The 24,110-nt window shown below is 53.1% G+C and overlaps 1 protein-coding gene across 2 annotated transcripts in view; it reads left to right on the plus strand.

Moving 5' to 3' along the window:
• Ncs1 (neuronal calcium sensor 1) overlaps positions 1-24,110 on the plus strand; it is a 48,035-nt gene that overhangs the window by 18,963 nt on the left and 4,962 nt on the right. For both annotated transcript variants that reach the window (NM_024366.2, XM_087654316.1), the window contains 6 exon segments: positions 7,590-7,614; positions 15,071-15,209; positions 16,514-16,592; positions 18,333-18,421; positions 18,795-18,872; positions 21,463-21,579. In NM_024366.2, the coding sequence (NP_077342.1) occupies positions 7,590-7,614; positions 15,071-15,209; positions 16,514-16,592; positions 18,333-18,421; positions 18,795-18,872; positions 21,463-21,561 (509 nt within the window). In that variant the 3' untranslated portion in view covers positions 21,562-21,579.

A 24,110-nucleotide genomic window follows, 5' to 3' on the forward strand; every position in this document is an offset into this window, starting at 1 on the left:
GCCAGGGTTGGTCATCTCGTGGCAGGGCTCTAGGGATCTCTGGGATCTTTCCCTGGGGTCAGAGGGGAGCACCAGGGCTAAGATTATGCCACCCCTGTCTCCATGAAGCTCAGGGAGCTGGAAAGCACTGGAGAGCTTCACTAGGAGGGAGAGTTGCATGGATTTTAACCCTCTCTTGCCCAAGTTGCCTCACTTTCAGAATGGGAAAATGAGGCCCAGACAGGATGGGGTGACTGATTTCACAGGGAGGCTACCTTGCTGTCCCTGCTGGGACACACAGCTCCTTGGAGGAATGGGGGCACTGTCATAAGGTGGAAGGGGGCAGGTTGAGCTGAGTGCAGCAGGATAGATCAAGTGTGTCCCCTTTCTCTGAGGAAGCTCTGCCATTCCCATAGTCCTAGTTTGTTTTCTGTCGCTGTGATAAACAGGGAAAACCACCCACAGAGGAAAGGGTTTATTTTGCCTTAGAGCTCACATCTATTTATCTGTAGCGCAAGAATTCACATGGGGCAGGAACCCAGGAGCTGCTGCTCTAGAGGCCACGGAGGGGTGCTGCTTACTGGCTTGCTCCTTGTGGCTCGCTCAGCCTGCCCTTCCTATACAGCCCAGGACCACCCTGCCCACTGGGCTCTCCCACCTCCATTGTGAATCAAGAAAACGTCCCACAGAGTTGTCCATAGCGTTTTCTTAACTGAGGTTCCCTCTTCCCCATGACCCTAGTTTTGTGTCAAGTTAGTTTTCCTAATGGGGACAGCCACCTCGAGGAGGGTTGAGGGGAGACCTCCATGCTGAGAGAACCTTAAGGCTAGGAATTTTCTCTACCGTGTAGAACTGACTCAGAATGGGGGTAAGGGAGGGGCAGGCTGTGGAGAACTTTGAGCTTTATCCCTGAGATCTAAGAGAAAACCAGAGAACTGTGACCATGGCAGGGGTGTTCGCAGCTGCCAGACCAGTGAATAGGAGAGAGAGATGGAGCAAGGCTGGTTGGGGGGAGGGGTGTGGGGCGCTGATAGGCCACTTTGAGGGCATTTGGAAAGTGCTACGGCACTTCCTTGGGCACAGGAAGGCCTGCTGTCCTTCTGGAGGGAGGACTATTTGGTGACCAAAGGCATCAGGATCAAAGGGATTGCCAGGTGTCTGAAGGCCCCAAAGGCCTTGTTTTCTCTCTCTTGTGTGATTCTCCCAAGACCCCCTTGCTAATGTAGTGGACAAGTGTGGGTAACCCAGAGGGTAGTCCTTGTGTCTGGAGACTGAAGTGGGATCTGGATTGGTCACACGGAGACCAGCAGTCTGTCTTCTGTCCTTCCTGCCGCAGTAGACAGATACCTCCCCATCCGTGGGGGCTGCCAGCTCTGGCGTTCTGTTCCCACCATGTTTGAGCTGAGCTTCAATCAGGAGAGAGGTATTTTGCTTTAGGGAAATGAAAATCAGACTCAACGTTTATCCTGGGCTCCTGGGATAGGCTCCTGTGTTCACTCTTGGCAGACAAGAGCTGCGAGGAGAGGAGGCGGTGCCTGAAGGAGCTTCAGTCGCTGCTGCTGGCGGTGGGAGGAGGCACTGGGTAGCATGGGCATCTCTACTCAGGCAGGGGCACGAGAGAGGTCAGCAGGCCTGAGGGGTGGCAGTGGCCAGGGGGCTGGGCTTTTCTCTCCCTCTGTAGTTCTCAGCATGGCCACAGAGGGACAATGGGAGCCAAGCACCCTCATTCCTGTGGCTCTGTGCTCCAGCCCCCCTGAGTTCAGGATTCTAAGGAACCTCTTCCCAGGAGGTTCCTTATGCTGAGAGTTCATATTTGATAGTAGAAATGAGGATTCTGGGGTTGGGGATTTAGCTCAGTGGTAGAGCGCTTGCCTAGCAAGCTCAAGGCCCTGGGTTCGGTCCCCAGCTCCGAAAAAAAGAAAAAAATGAGGATTCTGGGGTGCAGAGTAAAGTAACCTGCATGTGACCCCAACAGGGTCTTGACCAAGAGGTGCCACACCCCCCAGGATACCACACACCTGGTGTCCATTGCAAGCCTTGCTCTCAGTGAGGCTTACAGGTTCAGCCACAGGACCGTGCTGGAGAAAGAGTCAGCCAAAACCAGACATGCTCACACAAAACACACATTAGGGAGTTCTAGCCCCTGTCCCGTAGCTGGGCTGGCTCTAAGGACAGGCCCTCTGTGGAGGTCCTGGGGTGCCCAGCTGGGGAGAGAACATGTCTCTATTGGGTCCTGCAGGTACTAAGCTAAGTGCATTTTCCCTGCAACATCCCTGTGAAACTGCTTTTCCTGTTAGACAGATGCACAGAGCGAGGCTCAGAGACACAAGCTTGCGTTTGGCATGATGTCAGCACTGAAAAGGGCAGGAGGCCTTGGCCTGCATTGTTGACCTGGCTGACACCGGGGTCTTTCCTCACACTCCCTTGCCCTCTCCACTCTGTACCCACTTGGGCAGATCTCTGACTGGCCGTGTGTTGGGGTGTTACTAGGGAAAGAGAAGGTCAAGGGTCAGGAAGATGGACACAGGTCATTCAGTGCCCGGGGCATAGGACACTCAGGAAGCTTGAGTAGGTTCATTGACTTGGGGTGACGGCAGGGCACTGGGGGCCTACCTGAATGACATCACTGATATTTATCCTCAGCTTCCAGTTTCAGTCTGGAAAGCTGAGCCTAAATCCTGAGCCTTGATCCCTGAGCCTCAGTCTTGAGCCTGGAGCTTGAACCCTGAGCTCTGTACAGGAAGCCTGCGAGATAAGCCTGGAGCAGAGATGCATGGAGGGGAGCCCGAGGAGATGGCCTGTTAATTTCACAGTTGGTTGGAGGCTGGAGGCGGAGGGTTAGAAGGGGGATGGGACGGAGTTGGGAGCTGCATACTGAGAAGCTCCCTTTGTGTCTGGTCCCAAGGCTGAGGCAGATCTGCACCCCTAGATTGCTCTTCCCAGGTTTCTGTGGTGATCTGATTCCATGAGCGTAGGACCCCAGGCTGCCTCCTGGTCCCCCGTGCTGTGGAGGACACACAGACCGTGATTCTTTCTCTTCAGGTTGTGAGTGTAGCACTGCAGGGGAGGCTTGGCTGAGGCTGTGGGCTCCTCCCCTGCCCCCTGTCCCCTGCCCTACCCCAACCAGCCTCCCCCTCAGTTTTACTCAACAGCATCACAGCCTTCGCTCCCAAGTTCTTGGGCACAGTTCCCAGGACAGGGGCATGATAGTCAATCCAGCTGCTACCCTTGAATCCTGACAGAGGTCCCACAGCATCTCTTTACCACCCGGCTCCCCCAGTGCCTCACAGGGATTTCAGCACCTCCCCCCACCCCCGAGATCCCTCCTGACCCCTGACCCCCTGACCCCCACCCCAGTCTGTGTACGAGGGTTACGGGTTACGAGCTTAACTGACTCTTTTTTTAAACCTTTGATCCAATTGATAAGATATAATTGCCCAGGGGTTGGGGATTTAGCTCAGTGGTAGAGCGCTTGCCTAGGAAGCGCAAGGCCCTGGGTTCGGTCCCCAGCTCCAAGAAAAAAAAAAAGATATAATTGCCCACCTAAACATACAAAGCCCTATACACATCCATCCCTCGAGAGCATTTGTAACAACCTGTAAAGGTTCAGGGTGGAATCTATAGTCAGCTTCCATGTTGTCTCGCCACGGCTTCTCTCTCCTCTCCTCTCTCCTCCTCTTCCCTTCTTAACTGACTCTTCTTTTTAGCCTCTTTGTCAGCATCTTCCTCTGGTGTGTTTGGGCTTCCGTGGCTGTGGCTGGTTCGAGCTGTAGAACTGATGGTCTAGTATCACCTCACATTCCGGATTAGTCCAGTTATGCTTCTTGATTAGAGCCAGGCCTTGGGGGGGTCAGGAGACGGCGTCAGGTCCCACGGAACGAGATAGAGGCAGTTGTGAACTGCGATGTGGGTGCTGGGAACGAAGCTAGGTCCTTTGTAAGAACTCTTAATAGCTGATCTATTTCTCAAGACCCCGTGACCCCGAGCAAAGGTAATCAATGAGCCTTCATCTTCGTCATTGCCTTCTGCTGTGCGTGGTTGGGGAACTGAACCACTAGAGCACACTTAGGGGTGCTGTGGACAATGTTGCTTACAGCTGGGGCCAGCTAGAGAATCCAGCAGGAACGACTGGGACAACGACGCTGGAAGCCAAGGGCCAGACAGGCGGCTCAGCAGTTAAAGCCCTGGCTGCTCTTCCTGAGGTCCTCATTCAATTCCTGGCACCCACGTGGTGGCTCATGATCACCTGTAACTCCAGTTTCAGAGGACTTGACATCCCCTTCTGACCCGACACCAGAGCTCCTCCCCTAATGAAAGTAAAAACAAATCTTTTTTTTTTTAAAGATTTATTTATTTCATATATGTGAGCACACTGAAGCTGTCTTCAGACACACCAGAAGAGGGCATCAGATCCCATTACAGATGGTCCTGAGCCACCATGTGGTTGCTGGGAATTGAACTCAGGACCTCTGGAAGAGCAGTTGGTGCTCTTAACCTCTGAGCCATCTCTCCAGCCCCCTCAGTGAATCTTGAGATAGCTGTCAGGGCACTTCCTCAAAGGGGAGCACAGGAGAGGCTGATACAGGGACGCCCTTGCCGGTGTGTAACGTGTGCCTCTTTGTTGCTAAGCTTTAAGATGTACAGGCTGTACACACCTCTGACTTGTGGTGGCACAGGCCTGCCTAGCCTCTGTCCAAGCACCCTAGCTGGCAGAAGGGTTGGGTAGGTGGGACCCTGACTGCCACCCTCCAGGATCATCTGAGTTTCTAGGAGGTGAAGAGTTGGGATCTCTAGAAATCTCAGAGGCTGGGGACACTTGGTGACTTCAAATGTCTGATAAAGCTGAGGTAGCTGCTTTAACTGGATAGGACTTTTTTCTTCAATCTCATTTTACATCCCAGGGGCTTAGCTGCCTGCTGTTCTTCCCCGGTCCTGTGTTAGGGACAATTCTGCTGAGAGAACAGTAGACCTGAAGCTCTGGACTGAGAGTGGGTAAGGCAGACCAGAGGCTGAAAGGAGAGGTCCTGGGCGGGCTTTGGAAGATTGTAGGTGGGAAGCTAAGACATCAGGATTCCCCAGGAATATTTCTCCGGCCTCCTAAGACTTAGCTGAGGTCACCGGTGACCCTGCCATTCAAGCCTTTGCCTCTTCCTCCCGTCATCAGTGGTCCACAAGTCGCTCCTCACACAAAGGCAGATAGCTCGTCTCCTCATGGTTAGAAGAAGCATTCCATTCTGGGCCTGGGAGGGAGGCATCATCCAGCTCTTGGGACAGTGACCTCTGGTAACCTTACAGCACCTGAGTAGGCTTGTCTGAACCTTAGTTTCCTCCTTGGGAAGATGGGAGGGGCTGTCCCACCTACCGATGGGATTCTTGTACAGGCAGAGGACAGCAAACCTGCTTATAGATGAGGACACTAGAGCTCAAAGAGGAGAAGCAGTCTTCCGAGGCACACCCAGCCCATTAACCTTGGACCTGGCCTCGAGTTCAGGTGTTCAGGTCTGGTCCTCAGAGGCCGGTCACCCTTGTCTCCACTTCCTGCCATCTCCACCCAGAGATCACGGGGGTGGCAGGTCCAGGGCAGTTCAGTGCAGTCTGGCATGGGGTGGGGGTGGGGGGCTGGTTTTTGTTGGCTTGGTATGAACTAGAGTTATCTGGGAAGAGGGAACAGTTGATGAAATAACTCAACAGGTTGGCCTGTGAGCAAATCTACAGACATTTTCTTGATTGACGAGTGGTGGGTGGCACCGCCCCTGAGCAGATGGTCCTGGGTGGCATAAGAAAGCAAGCAGAGAAACCTTGGAGAGCAAGCCAGTGAGCAGCATTCCTCTGTGGTCTCTGCTTCAGTTCCTGCCTGAGTTTCTGCCCTGACTTCCCTCTTTGATGGACTGTACGCTGTGTGATGAAACAAACCCTTTTCTCCCCGGATTGCTTGCTTTTTGGTCAGCATTTTATCACAGCAACAGAAAAGGAATTAGAGCAACAGCTGGGTTGTCTTTCAGTCTCCTCCCCTCTGCATCCCCTGGCTTCACCTGCTACCTTGTAACCTCTGCCAGAATCTGCTCTTGGAAATGTAGCTGCACTGCCTGCTCTGGCCTTGCAGAGGCGGGGTCCCACTCTATTAGGTGACTGCTCCGGGTAAACCATTCTGCAGGATCCACACGGGCTGCTGGGAAGTGTGCAGGTGAGGAGGCAGGAAGGCCACCAGCCCACCCAGGCTTCTGACCCTAGGTTCCAAGACTTCAGGTCCGAATCCCCAACTGCTGCATCCAGGTCTCTTGTGCCTCACTATGCTCGCCCACCTGGAGCCAGGCTAGAGATTGCTCTCTGGGGACTGCTGGGGGCTATGGCTGAGTCACAGCACAGATGGGGCCTAGCAGATGTTACGTTTGAGTTTGTTTGGAACACTTGTTGTAGCGGGGTCTCCCTGAGTCTGCCACGTTTCCTCCCCTTCCCCGGGGAGGTATCCCAGCTCCTTTCTCACCTGCTGCCTGACAAGGAGCATCACTCACTGTCACCATGCTGAGCTCCTCTGAGGGCCACAATGAGGAGCCAGGGCTCCATGCGTCTGTTAGGACAGAGTTCCCAGGCAGGTACTGTTTGGAGAAACTGAGGCACAGAGAGCCCAGCAATCCCTCTCATGGTCACCCAGGCAGAGAGCTTGTGGTCTTGAAGGTTTTTTTGTTTGTTTGTTTGTTAGTTTGTTTGTTAGTTTGTTTTGTTTTCGAGACAGGGTCTCACTCTGTAGACCTGTAGTCTGAGCTTAAATTCACAGAGATCCCCCTGCCTTTGCCTCCCCATTGCTGGGACTAAAGGCGAGTGCCTGGCCTCGAAGGTTTGTTGTTTGCATTTGGCGATGTGTTGGAAAGCGTGGTTTGTTGTTTGCATTTGGCGATGTGTTGGAAAGCGTGGTTTGGTTTCAGCTCAAACTTTCGATTCAATACTTTGAAGAAAAGAAAAGAAAAAAAAAAACCCATTCACTCTACTGTTCGGTAGACTTGTCAGTTTGGGTTTGGCATGAGCATCAGCCCTACGTGAGGATCCTTTCAGCTGCCATATCTGGTCATATCTTGAGAGTAAAGACCTGGACAGCCACTGAGAGGGCTGTCGGTAGGGCAGTGAGGAGGTCTGGCTCCCAGAGAGTTGGTCCTCAAGAGAGTCCTTGCCCATCCCAGGCCTGGAAGCAGCACCCACTCTGACCCTCCCGTCCTGGAACTGAGAGCTGAGAAAAGACGTAGATCAGGCTGGCTTGGAGCTCACAGAGGTCTGCCTGACTCTGCCTCCCAAGTTCTGGGATTAAGGCTCGTGGTCACCACACCTGGCTGAATGAATATACCTTAAGTTACTTTCTGAGCAGGGAACCCAGGTTTCTGAAGGTGTTTTGGAGGTGCCCCTTCATAGCAGCAGCAGGCAGTGGGCCCTGGGGAAGGGCCCTGTCTTCTCCTATCGTTCCCTGTTTACTAGGGGTGTATGTCCTTATTCAGAGTTGGCTGACTGTCATGTGGGGCAGACTGCCGTGGGGAAGGCGGTAGGAGGGAGCCCCACCTCTGCAATGGCTGTGTCCTGGGACTGCTATCTAACCTCTGGTCTTCTCTTCTCTTCTCTTGCAGTCACTGAAAAGGAAGTACAGCAGTGGTGAGTAGAGGAAGCGCCTGTGTGCTGGGGCGGGCATGGCTGCTGTGGTGGGCGTGGCTGCTGCGATGGGCGTGGCTGCGGGTGGGTGTGGCTGCGGGACAGATCAATATCCCCTGTTCTGTGAGTAGGCTGTGGGTGTTGGGGGTCAAGCCCTGCTCCTCGACAAGAGCAGTAAGTACTTCTAACTGCTGAGCAATCTCTGCGGCCATCTCTCTGGTTGTTTGAGACAGAATCTCACCATGTAGCCTAGGCTGGCCTGAAACTCTCTGTAGCCCAGGCTGGCCTAGGACTCACAGAGATCCACCTGCCTCTCCCTCCCAAGTTCTGAGAGGAAAAGGCATGTACTGCCACCACCTGGCCAACTTGTTTTTTGAGACAAGGTCCCTCACTGCTACCTAAGGGCTCTCCAACTTGACTAGGCTGGCTGTCCAGATTGCTCCAGAGAGCCCCGTCTCTGCTTCCTCAATATCTCCAGTGCTGGGATTGTAAATGCATGCTACCACATTGAGCTTTTCACAGGGGTGCTGGGAATCCGAACTCAGGTTTTCATGTCTACCTTACTGACTGTGCCGTCTACCCAGCCCCACTTTGTGGCATTCATTAAGACTCCAGCTGGAGGCTGGAGAGATGGCTCAAGGTTAAGAGCACTGACTGCCCTTCCAGGGGACTTGGGTTAGAATCCCAGCACCCACATGTTGGCTCACCGTTGTCTGTAACTTCAGTTCCAACATGCTCTTCTGGGCACCAGGTGCACATATGATACACAGATATACAAGCAGGCAAAATCACGGAAAACAAAGCCAAAAGGATCCAGTGGGCTGACTGAAGATGAGACACAAGTCGGGAGATACCTGGCTGTGTACACTGACTTCATCACTAAGCCACGCCGGGCCGTGTGACGTCTCGTCTCCACTTTGGACTAATTTGCCTCATTTAAATCCTAAATGAATCTGGTTCAGTGATGATGTCTTTAATCCCAGCACTCAGGAAGGCAGAGGCAGGCTGATCTCTAAGTTCGATGCCAGCCTGGTCTACAGAGCGAGTTCCAGGATAGCCAGGGCTATAAAGAAACCTTGGGGCAGGGAGCGGGGGTTGGGGGAGAAAGAGAGAGAGAGAGAGAATAAATATGAGATGAAGGTGGGCAGCTCCAATCTTTCTGAAATTCTGTGTTGAGAAAGATTCTGAAGAGGTATGTCACAGAGCAAACAGAAAATGTAGCAGTGAGGAATTAGTGAGATCTGTGATGAACTAGTAATGCCTGCTCTGGGCCCTGAGGGAAGAGAGCAGGTAGTGTGTGCCACCGAGCAATATGAAGCAGATGGGAGAGGCTCTCACTGTAAGGCCAACCCCAGGAGGAGAAAGGAGATGAACTTGGGGACCTTTATGTTGAGGGGAACAGAGCCCAGATCCTCCAGGGCTACTCCTAAACTTGCACAGCAGATTCCATGCTGCAGAAAGGGCAGACCCGTGGCTCTGCTGACTGGGCTGGCTCCCACTGAAGATCTGCCTAGGTGGGCAGAGCCAGAACCATGAGCCTGCAGGCCTTGGCAAGGGAGTGCAGGTGTGGAGAGAAGCTGACCCAGGAGGGGCGGGGCTGATCCATCTCTGGTTATTTCGTATGTAGCCACTTCCTTTAGGAACAGTTCATTTCTAGGTCTGCCTGCTTCCTTTGTCCTACCCCAATGCTGTCTCCCTAGCTTTTTTTCCTGCGTGGACACCTCCCTGCCTCCTATGGGCAGCCCCTGGGCTCTCTGGTGCAAACACTGCAGATGGTAGGCTATGCTTGTGCTTATGAGTTCCCTTGCTGGTCCAGCCCTGCTGAGCTCTCCTGAAGCTGGGTTTCCTCCAGTTTGCCTCCTTCCCGGGGAGCTTCCTGACTTTTGCTTGATTTAGGCTTGCCCCTGCGGGAAGCACCTACTATGTGCAGGCAGCAGTGGGTCACACATTGTGGCGCTCTGATCAGTCTCTAGTGTTGTGGGCCGTTATAGAACTGTTACCACACAAGACGAGCCCATTGGTTATCACTGGATAACCGAAAACTCCTTTTATGGCTTGGGACTTTCTCTAAGATCCTGCCGGGTTAGAGGTTAAACTGTGGACCTCCCACGCCTGTCCTGCCAATGCCCAGGTCTCGTTCACATCTTTTTCCTGTTCTTACTAGCCTCAAACTCGGGGATCCCTCCATTGTGGTCACTGTCTCCCTGCATCCCATCCCTCAGCCAATGTCAGGGGAGCTGGACCTGGAGCCAGATGTTCTGGTCTCTTGAAACCTTTAGTGCACACATCTAACACTGTTTGTTGTTCAGGGTTCCCAAGTGATGCTATGCCTGCCACACAGATAGTGCTAGAGGAACCAAGACTAGAACTCAGGGCCTGGGTTGCAAGGACACTGGGTGCGGGGGATGCCTTCCTGTGTCCCAGGTTCTCTAATCTTAGATCCAACCCAGTGTCCACAGAGCTGGCCTCATCCTTGTGGGTGGTCAGAAGCACAACAGGGGTTGGTTGAGGAATACCACAGGGGCTCAAGTTTGCAGTGCCTTGACGGTGACAGGGACATCAAGCTGAATGAAAGCAAAATGGTGTCCCAGTTGCTCAAATCCAAGTATGCGGAGGAGAAAGGAGGGAGTGAGGTGGAAGGCGGTAGGATCGTGGATTGTGGCTGTTCTCTCCCCTGTACTGTAGGGTGGGCCCAGGAGGGCTATCTGCAAGCATCTCGGCAGGGCCAGCTGGACCGCCCCACATGGCTGCAGGTACCCTCGTGTCCCCAGGGCTTCTGTGGACAGGTGCTATCCTAACACTGAGCGCCCTTCAGGGAGTCCTGAATTCTAGAAGTAGCCTCGTCTTACAGTTAAAGAGATCGGCTTGGAGAAGTGAAGGCACTCTAGGTCGTACAGCTTTGTGAGTGTGTGTTTGTGCGTGCCATGGCAGAGGTCGTAGTTTGGATCTTGCTTGTTTCTCCTTCATGCTCCAATGATTACTGGCTCATGTATGCTGGCTTCTTGCTGTGAGGGGCCCATGAAGCCAGGGGAAGGAAAAGGGAGGAGAGACCCTCCTCCTCTAGGGAGCTGTGGGGAGGTAGGGGTGGGCCCAGGCAGGGAGGCTTTTGAAGAGATGACAAAAGGAACAATCCCCTTAGGCGGCCTCCGTGCACCCCTTGAAGCTGCACCCCTCCCTGCTCCTCTCCCAGCTGTGGCAGAGGTGTCCGCACCATATCTACCCATTTAGCTACGTACCATCCAGATTCTGTTCCCTGGGAAGCAGATGCTGCCTTAATTATGGTGGCATGAGGGGTTGGGGGTTTAGCTCAGCGGTAGAGCGCTTGCCTAGCAAGTGCAAGGCCCTGGGTTCGGTCCCCAGCTCCGAAAAAAAGAAAAAGAAAAAAAAATTATGATGGCATGAGGGGATGGGGACAGTTTTCCAAGGACAAGTTTCTCCAGATATCTTAGCTGGCTAGGCTATGTGGGAGATGGGAAACCAAGCCTAAGTGGCCTTGCTGGGATCTCTCCGTCATGGCATTCCCCCTTGCGTTCGTCCCTTGCCTCTGCTGCATACGCACACCCCATTGGGAGTGACTCATGTGACAGTCACAGCGCTTAGGATTTTGTGAGGTGACAGGTTCCCTGCCCCAGACTTAAGGATGCAGTTATCACCTCTGGGGCGTCTTTTCACATTCTCACCTCCACCCCTAAGAGCTGGTCCCCAAAACAGACTGGCCACATCCCAAGCAGAGTGTCACATGGCTGGAACACTCCTGTCCTGGATTTTGCATACTAGGCTTGGGTAGAAGGTAGCAGGGTCAAGCCAGGTTTGCATGAGAAGCCAGACCCCTGCTTAAGAAAAACTGAAGCTGAGATTCGGGGAACAGCTCACTCAGCAGAGTAAGAACCAGAGCTCAGCTTCCCAGAATCCACGTAGAAAGCTAGGAGCAGGCTTGAGGTCTGGTGGAGTGGTTATGAGCACTCCTTGCTTTTGCAGAAGACCAGGGTTCGGTTCCAAGTGCTCACACAGTGGCAAACAACTCATTCCTGGGAAATATGTGATGTCCTCTGGTTTTTCTCAACGTCAGGGGCATACCTTGTATATATACACGCTTGGTTGGATCATTTGGCAAAATCGATCCTGCAGAGCTCAGGGACAAGCCTTGGATTTAGCCCTCAGCGGGTGCAGCCTTTCCTGGGGTCCAGGCAAGCAGAAACACTCATCATAAAACAAGAATAAATACATCTTTAAAAAAATACCCAGGGTGCAGCAATGTATGTCTGAGGTGGGGTGTTATCTCAGAGGCAGAGGACTCTGGGGCTTGCTGGCTACCTAGTTGGCTAGTGAGGGACCTAGGATTCAGTGAAGGGCCCTGTCTCAAAATATCAGGAAGCCAACAATTGGGGAAGATGCCTGACACTGGCCTCTGGCCTCCACACGCTCCCTATAGGCAGGTGTGTGTGTGTGTGTGTGTGTGTGTGTGTGTGTGTGTGAGACGGTGATAACACCCCCCCTCCCCCAACCCCACGCTCACTCCTGTCTTCTCTGAGTGAGGCGGGCCTGTGTGCTAGGCCCCCAGGTCCTCTTGTCCTCTTGGCATTGAGACTCCCTTCCTGAAACATTGACCATGCCAGTTACCTGAGGTACCAGTTTGCTACAGAACCCCAGTCTTCTCCCTCACCATTCTAGTCAGGGCAGGTCCCCTCCTCCACTTTAGGAGGACGAATAGTGGGGTTATATAATGTTTGAGTATAATTGCTTTCCCGGGCGCTGACATGGGGGTGGCGCAGCCTGCATCTCCTCCCAGAGAAGAGGCTGGGAGGTGGGGAGGCTGAATAGTAGGGGCTCTGCTTCTGCTAACAGCCTGGGTTACCCTGGACTACTATCTCTCCCTCCCTGGACACCAGAGCCTCACACACACCATTGGCATGCTACGCTTGTGCATGGAGCTTGGTGGTTCTGTCCACAGCTTGCTAGTCTTGTCCACGGATTCTCTAGGTCAATGGGGCTCAGACCCGGGCAACGAGGCTCTCACTCTCAGCCCCACCCAGTGGCTCATTCACCTTTCCAGGCAGACACTTCCAGTTAGATACTTTGTATAGGCTGTGAAGCTCAGGTCAGCCAGGATTTGTAAGCAGGCCTGAATGAGTGGGAGAGTTACCTTAAAGGCTGCCTGTCATGGAGGTTTTGGCTAAGGGTGGGTCAGGACTCTTACCCTAGTAGGGTTAGACAGGCTGATGGCAGGCGACAGGTCAGGGTGAGTAAGGCCACAGAGCTTACAGACCTCAGGGGATACTAAACATCAAGGGGCTGTGGAGAATACATGATGGGGCCTTCTGTGCGGGCTGGAACTCCTGGCTTCCAGCATCTCTTTGGCGGTGGTGGGGTTCTCCAGCCTCCTATTGATGGGGTGGGGTTCAGTGACAGCCTCTGTAGGGGTAGCTGGATTCTCAATAGAGACTGGCACCCTGCCACCAGCCCCTGATGTCAGTGCCAATGACTTCTGCTGGTGCAGTGCGGGGAGTCTCTCCCACTCGGGAGCCGGCTCCTCTGGGCCTCCTGCAGGGCTTCAGGAGTCTCTTCTCCCTTTTCTTCATTTTTGGTTATTTTGAGACAGGGTCTCACCGTGTAGTCCTGACTGACCTGGAACTCACCATATATAGGCTGGCCTCAAACTCTCAGAGAACCGCTTCTCCGCCTCCCGGGTTTAAAGGCAGGCACAGCCATAGCTGGCTTTTGTTATTTTGTTGATTTTGAGTAACTGTCACCGGCCTTTGAGCAGCAGGCAGTGGTAGAGAAAGAATGGAGAAGGAAGGAGGAGGGAGGGGAGGGCGGAAGTAGGCAGAATCCTGTGGATTCTGGAGTTCTGGCTTTGGGTCTGGCAGTCAGGAGCCAACCTAAAACTCTGCACCCTGGCCCCAGGAAGGAAGCTGGCGATACCATCAAGGAAGGAGGCTCAGGTCCAGTGTCCGGTCCCTCACAGCCTGACTCCGCTTCATTCTGGTGTGTGGCCTGTAACAGGGTCCACAGTGCCCCCCACACTCCCCAGGGTTGCCAGGGCAAGTAGGCCCTTTGAGACTTTTCCAGAACAGAATGCGGGGACCTCCGTGGATCTGGAGAAGTTTTGTGCTGTGTTGATGTGAGAAAATAAGCTGCTGAAAAGAGAATGGTCAGCAAAGGGCACAGCAGCAGAGAGCTGAGGCTGGCAGCTGTGGCTTCATTTGTAAAATGGGATCACTGTCCTACCTCATGGCACTGGGACTAGCTCTGTGGGTGGGGGAGGCACAGTATCACAGAAGGCTCCTAGCTCCTGACTCCCAGAATCTCTACTCTGAGGATGGTAGACAAATGGAACCTTCTGGTGGGTAGTGAGGAGACCATAGGAAAGTCAGTGACCCAGATTCACCTTCCCTCCCCTTTATAGCATCAGGGTGGACTGAATGACCTTGTTAGTAACTTCCTCTCTTGCAGCCTCAGTTTCTCTGTCTTGAAAATGGGCTTTCTCAGTACCTTGCCCATAAGACTAGTTCAATAAAGGTAACAAAGTCCCTGGTCTGGATGCTCTGCTGATTGAGGCCAGTTGCTCTGGCTGTCCATCGTGGGAGGAATGGTCCTCAGAAGAGAGCCTGCCCCACCTGAGGGACGGAGAGGCCTCCAGTGCACACAGGCACTGACTTAAAGCCACACGTGTGCTGATGGTCACACTAGGGACTCTTTTACATGGCTTTGTAGCATTGCTCGATATTGGAGAGTGTATATGGTGGAGTTTTAGATATCAGGCCCCCAGGGTGACACTCATCATGTCACCCAAGTCTAGCCAGATTGGCGTGGTGATCATCGTGGTTCATACGTGAGCTTTCTGAGAGGTGAAGGCGTTTGCTTAGGTTGGCAGTGCTGGTGGATGGCTGCGTTAGACTGTGGCTTGGCCTCTCAAGTCGCCTGGGTATTGGGAGGGTCTCATGCTGGGTACTAGGGCAAGGGTGGACACATCCAACCAGAGTAAGTACAAAGGGTCTTCTGAGCCCTGTGTGTGGTCCCAGTGGGTGTTTGTTCTGCTCCCTTAGAGAAGGGATGGGGCAGGGATGGTACAGGTGCCAGATGCCAGTCCTTGTCGGGGCACTATACAGCCAGGAGTGAGGCTTCGTGGGCATCATTGGTGGGAGTCATTTTAACTGCTCTGTGAGGAGTGTCAGACAGGGAGGCCAGGAGTTTTATGTCCAGGCAAATCCCTGTGCTGCCTCTGAGGATCATGTGAGTGCTGGAGTGATTTGCCCAGGATCACACAACCAATGAACGGCAGAGGCATTAATCCCATGCCTGTGACATCTCACTCCATGTTCATCAGACCACGGGACACTGTTATCAGTGTCGTGGGGCCCTTGTCTTGGACGAGGGAGGGGTTCATGGCTTTCCTGGGTCTCACTGGCAGAAGCCCCTGGTGGGTGACATTCTCTGCTACGTGCTCTGCCATCTGCAGGTACAAGGGTTTCATTAAGGACTGCCCCAGTGGGCAGCTGGACGCCGCTGGCTTCCAGAAGATCTACAAACAGTTCTTCCCATTTGGAGACCCCACCAAGTTCGCCACGTTTGTTTTCAACGTCTTCGACGAGAACAAGGTGAGCTGCAGGTTGCTGGGTCTGGCCCGGTACGAGCTCCTCCAGCGGCTGCGTCCCAGCCCCTCCCCCGCTGCACAGTTCCCCACTCAGGGCCGGGCGCACGTATGCACGTGGGCATGATGGCACACAGAGGTGTGACACCGGCACACACCAGCACAGATCCAGACCGACATGTGCATACACACCTCAGTGCTCCATGTTCATGTGCATAAATACACTGGCTTGCACATGCAATACACAGAGAGCTGCATACGTGTATGAAGGCACATATCCGAGAGTTTTCTCATGGATACAAACAAAAAGCAGAGTCCTCTAGGGGTAGGAAGATCAGGAGTTGGAACTGGGGTTCACAGTGTGACGAACGCTAGGTGTGGGGTTGGGATAAGCAGACAGCCATCTGTGGGGTTGGCGTTTCCGTTTTGATTTTTTTTGAGAAGGGGGTCTTATTTAACCCAGTGTCTTCGTTAGGTTTCTGCTGCTGTATAAGCATTGTGACAAAAAGCAGCCTGGGGAGGAGGGTTCGACTCAGCTCCTGTCTCCCAACCACAGTCCGTAAGGCAAGGCAGGAACCTGGAGGCAGGAGCTGAAGCAGAGGCGACGGAGGAGTGTGGCTTACCAGGCCGCTCTTTGTGGCTTGCTTGGCTGGCTTTTTTACACACCTCTGGACCACCAGCCCCGGGGTGGCCCACTCACACTGATCATTAATTACGAGAATACCCCACAGGCCAATCTAGAGGGAGCATTTTCTTTTGGTTCTTTTTTTTTTTTTTCGGAGCTGGGGACCGAACCCAGGAGGGAGCATTTTCTTAGTTGAGTGAGGTTCCCTCTTCGCAGAGACTCTAGCTTGTGTCAAGTAGTCAAAAACAAGCAAACAAACAAACAAAAACTAGCCAGGCCGCCCAGGCTGTACTTGGATTCTCTATGGAGTTGATGCTGGCCTTGAACCCATCTTACTGCCTCTGCCTTCCAAATGCTGGAATTACAGTCTTGGCCACCATTTCCTGTGGTGTGGTTTCTTTCAGTACCCCCATTGTACAGATGAGGAAACTGAGGCTTAGAGTTTTGTGCCTGGCTCTTTGACCGAGCACCAGTGAGCATGAGTTTTCAGTGCTTACTAGTGTAGCAGGCATCAGCGTCTCGGTCTCTGCTGCCTCCTATCCCTCTTCCAGCTTTGTCTCCCCTCCTCCCCTCTCCTTGCCCCTCATTCCTTCCCTCCTGTCCTTTGTCCGTCAGCCATCGATGTCCTTTGTCTGTCACTGCCCATCACGAGGTCTGTTGCTGACCGAAGCCTTTGTCTCCCTCAGGATGGCAGGATCGAGTTCTCCGAATTCATCCAGGCTCTATCGGTGACCTCAAGGGGGACCCTGGATGAGAAGTTGAGGTGTAAGTTTCCTGTCCCCCGCCACACCCCCAACCAGGCTAGAAGGTTGCAGCCCCAGCCCTTGCCAGGAGGAGGCGCTAGACACCTGCAGCGGTGACCACAGATGGTGTCCTGCTCTGGGAGGTCAGGGCATTCCCAGAGGCCTGGGCAGTGGGCCCTGGGCAGGTGGGCCCAATGTGGCCAAGGAAGCAGGCCAGGCCATCTGTGCAGGGCCAGAGCAAGAGGACACCCTGCCCTTCTGGGACGGATTAAGGTCCCATAGGGAGTAATTTGGATTTTGTGAGGCAAAGTTCACAGTCACATCGGTGGGGCAGACTGCAGGGTCTGGGGTGTGGGTGGGACCAAGAATAACATTCAGGCAGATATGGTACTGAGATGGCAGATCCTGTGGGTTGTGGGTCACAGGATCCAGATCCTGCTGGGCCCAGATCTTCAGCCATATTGATATCCCTCGTTTACTCAATCAACAAACATTAGGTGAAGGTGCTACCCTGGTACCGGGTGGGAATTGAGGGTCTACCTGGGGCTAAGGTGGATGAGTGCTTGATGTAGTAGTGGCTGTCGGTCTGTCACAGTGACAGGTTCCTAAATTCCCTAATGCTGTGGGGGAGGCAGGGAGGAGGAGGAGCTGGCTGAGCGGCTAGAGGAGGAACTGACTGAGAGCCTGGTGAGCCCAGGGAGGCATTGCTGCAGCAGGAGCGGGCTCCAGGCCAGGACTCTATGTGAAGGCTGCATCTGGAAGGCTGGGAAGAGCCACTTAGTCAAGGACATGAGTGTCCTGGGGGGGTCCTCGGCTGTCACACGGGAGTAGCAGGGAATTTTCTAGAAGAGGGGCATTTGTGTGGCATGCCCTGCTTGGTGGGTGCTTTCCCCATCCACAATGGCGTCTGTGCTAGAAACAGAAGAGGGCTTTCCTCACACACACCCGTGCATGCCTTTAGTTCCTCCTTTTGCCCACTGTGAGGAGGGGCCTGAAGATGAGAGTCAGGGGAGGCAGAGCCTTGGTGTCTGGGATTCAGGAGGGCTCTGAGGCCAATCTCGTGACCCAGTTCAAAGACCTGGCTGTCTCCTCCAGGGTCTCCCAACCTCTGGGGACTCACCGTCCTCACACACACCACGACCTCAGTCCCTGTAGACCAGTACCTACATATTTACAAAATTATTATTATTATTTTTTGCCATGTTGGAGACAGAACTCAGGACCTTGCCCGTGCTGGGCACGTCCTCTGCTATTGAACGACAGCCTCATCCTTGGTTTTTTTCAAGTTCTCGCTATATAGTCCAGGCTGGTCTAGAGTGTACTGTGTGGCCTGGGATGTTCTTGAACCCACCATTTTCCTGTCTCTGCCTCCTGAATGCGCCGATTAGGGATGTGGGCCTCTGCATAAGATTCCTGATTTTGTGTGTAGTTTATCTTCTTTTGTTTTTCAAGACAGGCTCTCTCTGTGTAGCCCTGGCTGTCCTAGAACTCACTCGGTAGACCAGGCTGCCCTCAGACTCAGAGATCGGCCTGCCTCTGCCTCCTGGGTGCTGGGATTAAAGGTGTGAGCCACCCTGCCATAGCTGGTTTATCTCTGCTCTGGTTACACTGGTGTAGGAATGTGCTCTCCTATCAGTATGTTGGCCTGATGTTTGGCAGAAAGGTCTGACCTTGGACTTTGCATAGGGTCACAGGGAGGGGGAGGGGAGGAGCTACTGTTGCCCCGGCCCAGGGTGACCCCCACCTGGCTGCTTGACCACAGGGGCCTTCAAGCTTTATGACTTGGATAACGACGGCTACATCACCAGAAACGAGATGCTGGACATAGTGGATGCCATTTACCAGATGGTGGTGAGTCCCAGGAGGGAAGGGGTGGCGGGAAGGCCGCCAATGGCCTGCAGAATCATTCCCCCGTCTCAGGGCAATCCAGGCCGACCAAACATTGCTGGCTGAGTAGCCAGTAGCCATGGGCATCCTCACTTGCTGGTCAGGCAGGGACTAGGTGGGTGTTAGCTCCAGACGTCCCTTTGAAGTTCTAGGACTGGAGAATGGGAGAGAGACATGATCCTCATTGCCACCAGCCCAGGATATTAAGGCAAGGCTTTAGTTATGAGTTCAAAGGTCAAAGTGCCGACCTAGTGGCCTGGTGGCTGGGCAGGGGCTTCCTTAGCCACGAGCCCCAGGCTGCTGCACGGGCCCAGCCTGGTGTGTGCGACCTTGACAGGGGAACACCGTGGAGCTCCCAGAAGAAGAGAACACACCAGAGAAGAGGGTGGACCGGATCTTCGCCATGATGGATAAGGTGAGGTGGGGCATGGGGAGCCTGGGCCTGGCCAGGCTTTGCCACTGATCCTTGGGACTGGCTCAGGCCAGTCAACTTGGCTTGCAGCCAGTAGCCATTCAGGGTTTTCGGTGAGTTTCCCAGGGACCTTCTAGGATGTTCCTTGCAATTAGCCAGGGCCCTTGGCCTTCATTTTTTTTTTTTTTTTTTTTAATCCTAGACTGTTTTGACATTCTACAAAACCCAGGCTTCTCACAATAATGGCCCTAAGTGTGTAAAAGTGATCCTTTCAGTGGCCAAGAAGCAGGTTGTTATTTCGGGCGACGGCAGGGGTGGGGCTGGATTCTGAGGCATGCTTTAAAGGGAGTCTGTGCTGGAGTTTTGAGATATGGCTCAGTGGTGGAGGCCTACAACGTGCAAGGTCCTGGTTTCATCGCTAGCACTGCGCAAACACGGCGGGCATGTTTGTTGCGTAAGTTGACGCTTTGATCCAGGTAGTGGCTGTGTGAGCAGGTCCTGGGTGCCACAGGTTCTGATAGTCATCTGAGGTTCTGGGAACTGTCTGCCCCCTCATCTGTGTCCACAGACCCACTGCATTTTAGCCACAGACCCTGGGTTGAAAAACCTCTTTCTCGTGTATGTATGTGTCTTTGTTGTATGCACACGTGTACTGGTGTGTGTGTGTGTGTGTGTGTGTGTGTGTGTGAGAGAGAGAGAGAGAGAGAGAGTGTGTGTGTGTGTTTGTGTGCACGTGTGCGGGGGCGCATATCAGTCTGTCTATCAGTCAGGATGACACCAAGCATCTTCTGTTGCTCACAGAATTTCTCACTGAACCTGGAGCTCACTGACTGAGCTAGACTGGCTGGCCAGTGAGCCCCAGCGATCCTCCTGCCTCAGCCTTGGCCGGAGTTACAGGCACGCACCACCATGCCTGGCTTCAGGGTGGGTGCTGGGAGTCACACTCAAGTCTTCATGCTTGCCCAGCTCACACTGTGCATGCCAGGCCACCTGCCCGGACCCCCTTTCTTGTTTCTGCAGAACTCTACGGTTCCTTTGACTCTCTGAAGGCCCTCCTCTGCTTTTCTGGTGTTGCTGAGGGTTGCACAGGGCTTTGTACACATACAACGCCTGAGCCCTACTTGAGGTGTACCCCCAATCTAAAACTTCCCCCCCCAAACTAAAATAACTTTGATTTACATGGAAATTTGAAACAGTGAGGTGAAGGGACAGCCTCTCCAGCCTCTAGGAGAATACAAATCACCAGGCTTCCTACCAACTGCTGCATGGTACCAGGCTTGCCCTGAGAGCTCTGAGCTCTTCATTAGGAAAGGAGATTAACACTTGGGAGGAGCAGGGCTTCTGCTGTCCTCAGAAAACTTTCAGGAGTGCAGAAAGCACCAGCCCTCTCGTAGTGGGACTCAGACTGATTTTGCTAAGGCCATGAACCTGTTAGGCACCCCTTGCCCTACGGTAGTGGGGTCCCTCAGTTGTAACCCTAAGCCAGTTCCCTTGTTGGACTACAGGGGATTGATGCAGCTGCTTCCTCCTTTGTAGGGTGACCTGAAGACTTGAGGTGTTAGGGGGAGCAAGGGGCATCACACATATAGGCTCTTGGCCATCACAGGACTGGCCTTGCCAGGTGGGCGACACCTGTGTCACTTTCCCTGGTGCTGGAAGTATATGAATGGTGCCTGAGGCCCAGGTACTAGCTTGGTTCCATCCGGGGACTCCTGGGGCTTGATGTGACCTGGTTTTCAGAAGAGACCCCAGGGAAACACTGGAGCATTAAGCCTAAGGGCTGACCACTCTATGACCTGTGTGCATGCGTGCATGCGTGCACATGTATGACTAGGCCAGGAGTCAACCTTGGGTACCCTCCCCCAGAAGTTCACTCACCGGGGTCTCTCACTGGGACTTGGGACTCACTGATTTGGCAAGGCTGGCCAGCCAGTGAGCCACAAGGCTCACCCTGTCTCTACCTTCCCCGAGGTTACAGCTCTGTGCCACTGCTCCTGGCATTTTGATGTGGTTACTGGGGATCAAACCTAGGTCCTCACACCTGTATGGTAAACCTCTGCCCCTGGTATTGGATTTTTATTTTTTTAAAACTAGGAATTGAGATAAGATCTCAACAAGCACCACTGAGATGCCACTCCCTAACCCCTGCGGTCTCCAGCTCCTTCTGTATGTTGCCAGGTCTGTAAGTTGTCCACTTTGGCCTTGAACTCACCATATAGCCCAAGGCTTGAAGTCACGAGCCTCCTGCTTCAACCTCCCACGTAGCTGAGAGCATAGGCCAGCCGCACTGAGCCCAGCTACGGAGTGAGAGATGAGTAGGTACAGGCACTTTGGCTGATGGAAAGCCTGGAATTACCGGTGTCTCTAAGTTGACACGTGTGGTATATTCATTCCCCAGACCTGTCATTGTCTCTCCCTGGTCCCCAGGTGGGGGAACTGAGAGACGTGTCAGGAGTGCCAGGTGTCTGATGCTGCCTGCTCGGTTCCTCTGAAGACCCAGTTAGACTCAGGAAGTTCCGTTGAGACCAGCTGTGGGCAGGCTGTCCCCGAAGGCGGATGGCCACCGTCAGCCACTTACCTCTCTCGTTCACAGAACGCTGATGGGAAGCTAACTCTTCAGGAGTTCCAGGAAGGCTCCAAGGCCGACCCCTCCATTGTGCAGGCGCTGTCCCTCTACGACGGGCTGGTATAGTCCAGGCCCAGAGCTGTGGTGAGTTGGACGGGTCCCAAGGCAGGGCTGGGGGTGAGGGTGGGGAACTACCCACCCACAGGACCGGCAGCGTATTCTCTGTGTCTTCAGGACTCCTGCCGGTCTTCAAGTCAAGCACAACTCTGTGGCGTTTTAACGTTTTTATAAGACCCAATCCAGCCTCTGGTTAGTTTGAGAATAAGTTTTTCTGGGTTGAGGACAGATTGAAGACTAGGTAGTTGGGGCCAGATGGCTAAGGGGAGGATGTCCTGGCCCTTCTTCAGTTCAAAGGTCTGAGCTCCATTTTGAAGCTTCCCATTAACATCACTTAAAACGTGTGTGTGTGTGTGTGTGTGTGTGTGTGTGTGTGTGTGTGTGTGTATACATGCGCATGCGTGCATACACCTTCAGGAGCCAGAATTTGCATGAGATCTACTGGAGCTGGAGGTAGGGGCCACTGTGAGCCACCGGTGTGAGTACGGGGAACTGAACCTGCACCCTCCGTAAGAGCAGCCAGCACTCTGAGCCACTGAGCCATCTCTCCAGCCCCTTTATCAACATTACTTTACACAGACACACTTTCATATCGACAAGACATTAGAATTGATGCGTACAAAGAGAACTTCATTAAAAATAAATGTGATAAATTAAAAGTTTACTTCCTAGCCCATCTGACCTAGACATAGTCACAGTGGCCAAAATTATTATTTATTTAATTTTTTTTTAAAGATTTATTTATTTATTATATATAAGTATACTGTAGCTGTCTTCAGATACACCAGAAGAGGGCATCAGATCTCTTTACAGATGGTTGTGAGCCACCATGTGGTTGCTGGGAATTGAACTCATGACCTCTGGAAGAGCAGTCGGGTGCTCTTAACTGCTGAGCCATCTCTCCAGCCCTAATTTTTTTTTCTTAAGACAGGGTTTTTCTGCCTAGCCCTAGGTGTCCCGGATCTCATGTAGATCAGGCTGGCCTTGAACTCAGAGCTCCACCTGCCTCCGCCTCCTGAGTGCTGGGATTGAAGGTGTGGGCCACCACCTGGCTCATTTTAAAAATATTACACTTATTTGTTTACTGTGTGTCTGCTCATGCCATGAGCATGGAGGCCAGAGGACAACCTGCTGTGTGCGCCCTGCCGCCTTCCCTGAGCCCACGCTGTGGGGAACCTGAATCTGACTGTGATTTGCTGACCTTGATAACCAGGTTTTAACAGCCACACTTGCTTCTTTCTCACCTTCTGAAATGAGTTGGTTTGTGTGCATGCCCGCATGTTTGTGCGTGGCCGTGGACTAGCATCAGGTGCCTTCCTCTGAGATCCACATTCCTCACTGAGCCTGGAGCTCATTGCTCAGGCTAGGCTGGCTGGCCAGCCTGCACCATCCATGTGCCTCGATGCCCACATGCTGCCAAGCTCAGCTCTCTCTCACATGGGTGCTCGGGGTCAAACCCGACGGGGCCTCACGATTGCTTGACAGGAACTTTGCCATATAAGCCATCTCTCAAGCCCTGAATTAACTGTTTTCCTGACATCCTTCAGAGGTTACCGATGACTTTTTAAAAAATCCATCATGATGAAATGAATTTGAATGTCTTGATGGGCTCTAGATTTACGGCTCTCCAGCAAGCAGATGGGATGCCGTGTTCACCATCTTTGAGGAGTTACATTTCAGTCAGAGCTTCCTGGTGGGTGTGTAGTCTCACACCTACAATCTCAGCATTCAAGAGGCTGAGGGATGAGGGTTAGCCTCATTCCAATTTAAGGCTAGCCTGGGCTACTTGGGAGTTTCAGGCCAGCCTGGGCTACTTGAGAGTTTCAGTCCAGCCTGGGCAACAGTATAAAATCATATTTTGAAACAACAACAAACTTGTCAGTAAAGATGGATAGTGTTTGAGGTATAGCAAGAGTAACTGCAAATCAGAAAGGTTTGCAGATCACAGAGGCTGAAGGAAGGGGACAACAGCCCTGCCCCATCCACCTCCTCCCTTTGCTCCTGACCACCGTGTCCTGCCTGTTATCCCTCCGCCCCCGTCTTAGTCAGGGTTACTGTTTCTGTGATGAAACACCATGACCAGCCTTGGGAGGAAGGGGTTTACTCCACCTACATTTCTACTGTTTATCATGGAAGGAAGTCAGGACAGGAACTCAAACAGGGCAGGAACCTGGAGCAGGAGCTGATGCAGAGGCCATGGAGGGTGCTGCCTACTGGCTTGTTCCCCATGGCTTGCTCAGCTTGCTTTCTTATAGAACCCAGGGCCACCAGCCCAGGAATGGTATAAGCCACCATGATTCCATTAATTACTAGTTACAAAAGTACTCTACCGGCTTGCCCCAGTCTGATCTTACGGAGCCATTCTCTCCGTTGGAGCTGCTCTCTGACCACTCTAACTTGTGTCAAATTGACATGAAACTAGACAGCCAGTAGTCTCTGTGTTCCTTTTAGGGACACCATTAAATGCTTTCTTTCTCCGGTTCCCATGCCTAGGATAACACAAATTGCCGCCTGACCCTCATAGATCAGGAAGCCTACTGTGCTGGAGCAGGATTCTG

Source organism: Rattus norvegicus, chromosome 3, assembly GCF_021556685.1.
Source record: "Rattus norvegicus strain SHRSP/BbbUtx chromosome 3, alternate assembly SHRSP_T2T, whole genome shotgun sequence".
Lineage (NCBI taxonomy): Eukaryota > Metazoa > Chordata > Mammalia > Rodentia > Muridae > Rattus > Rattus norvegicus.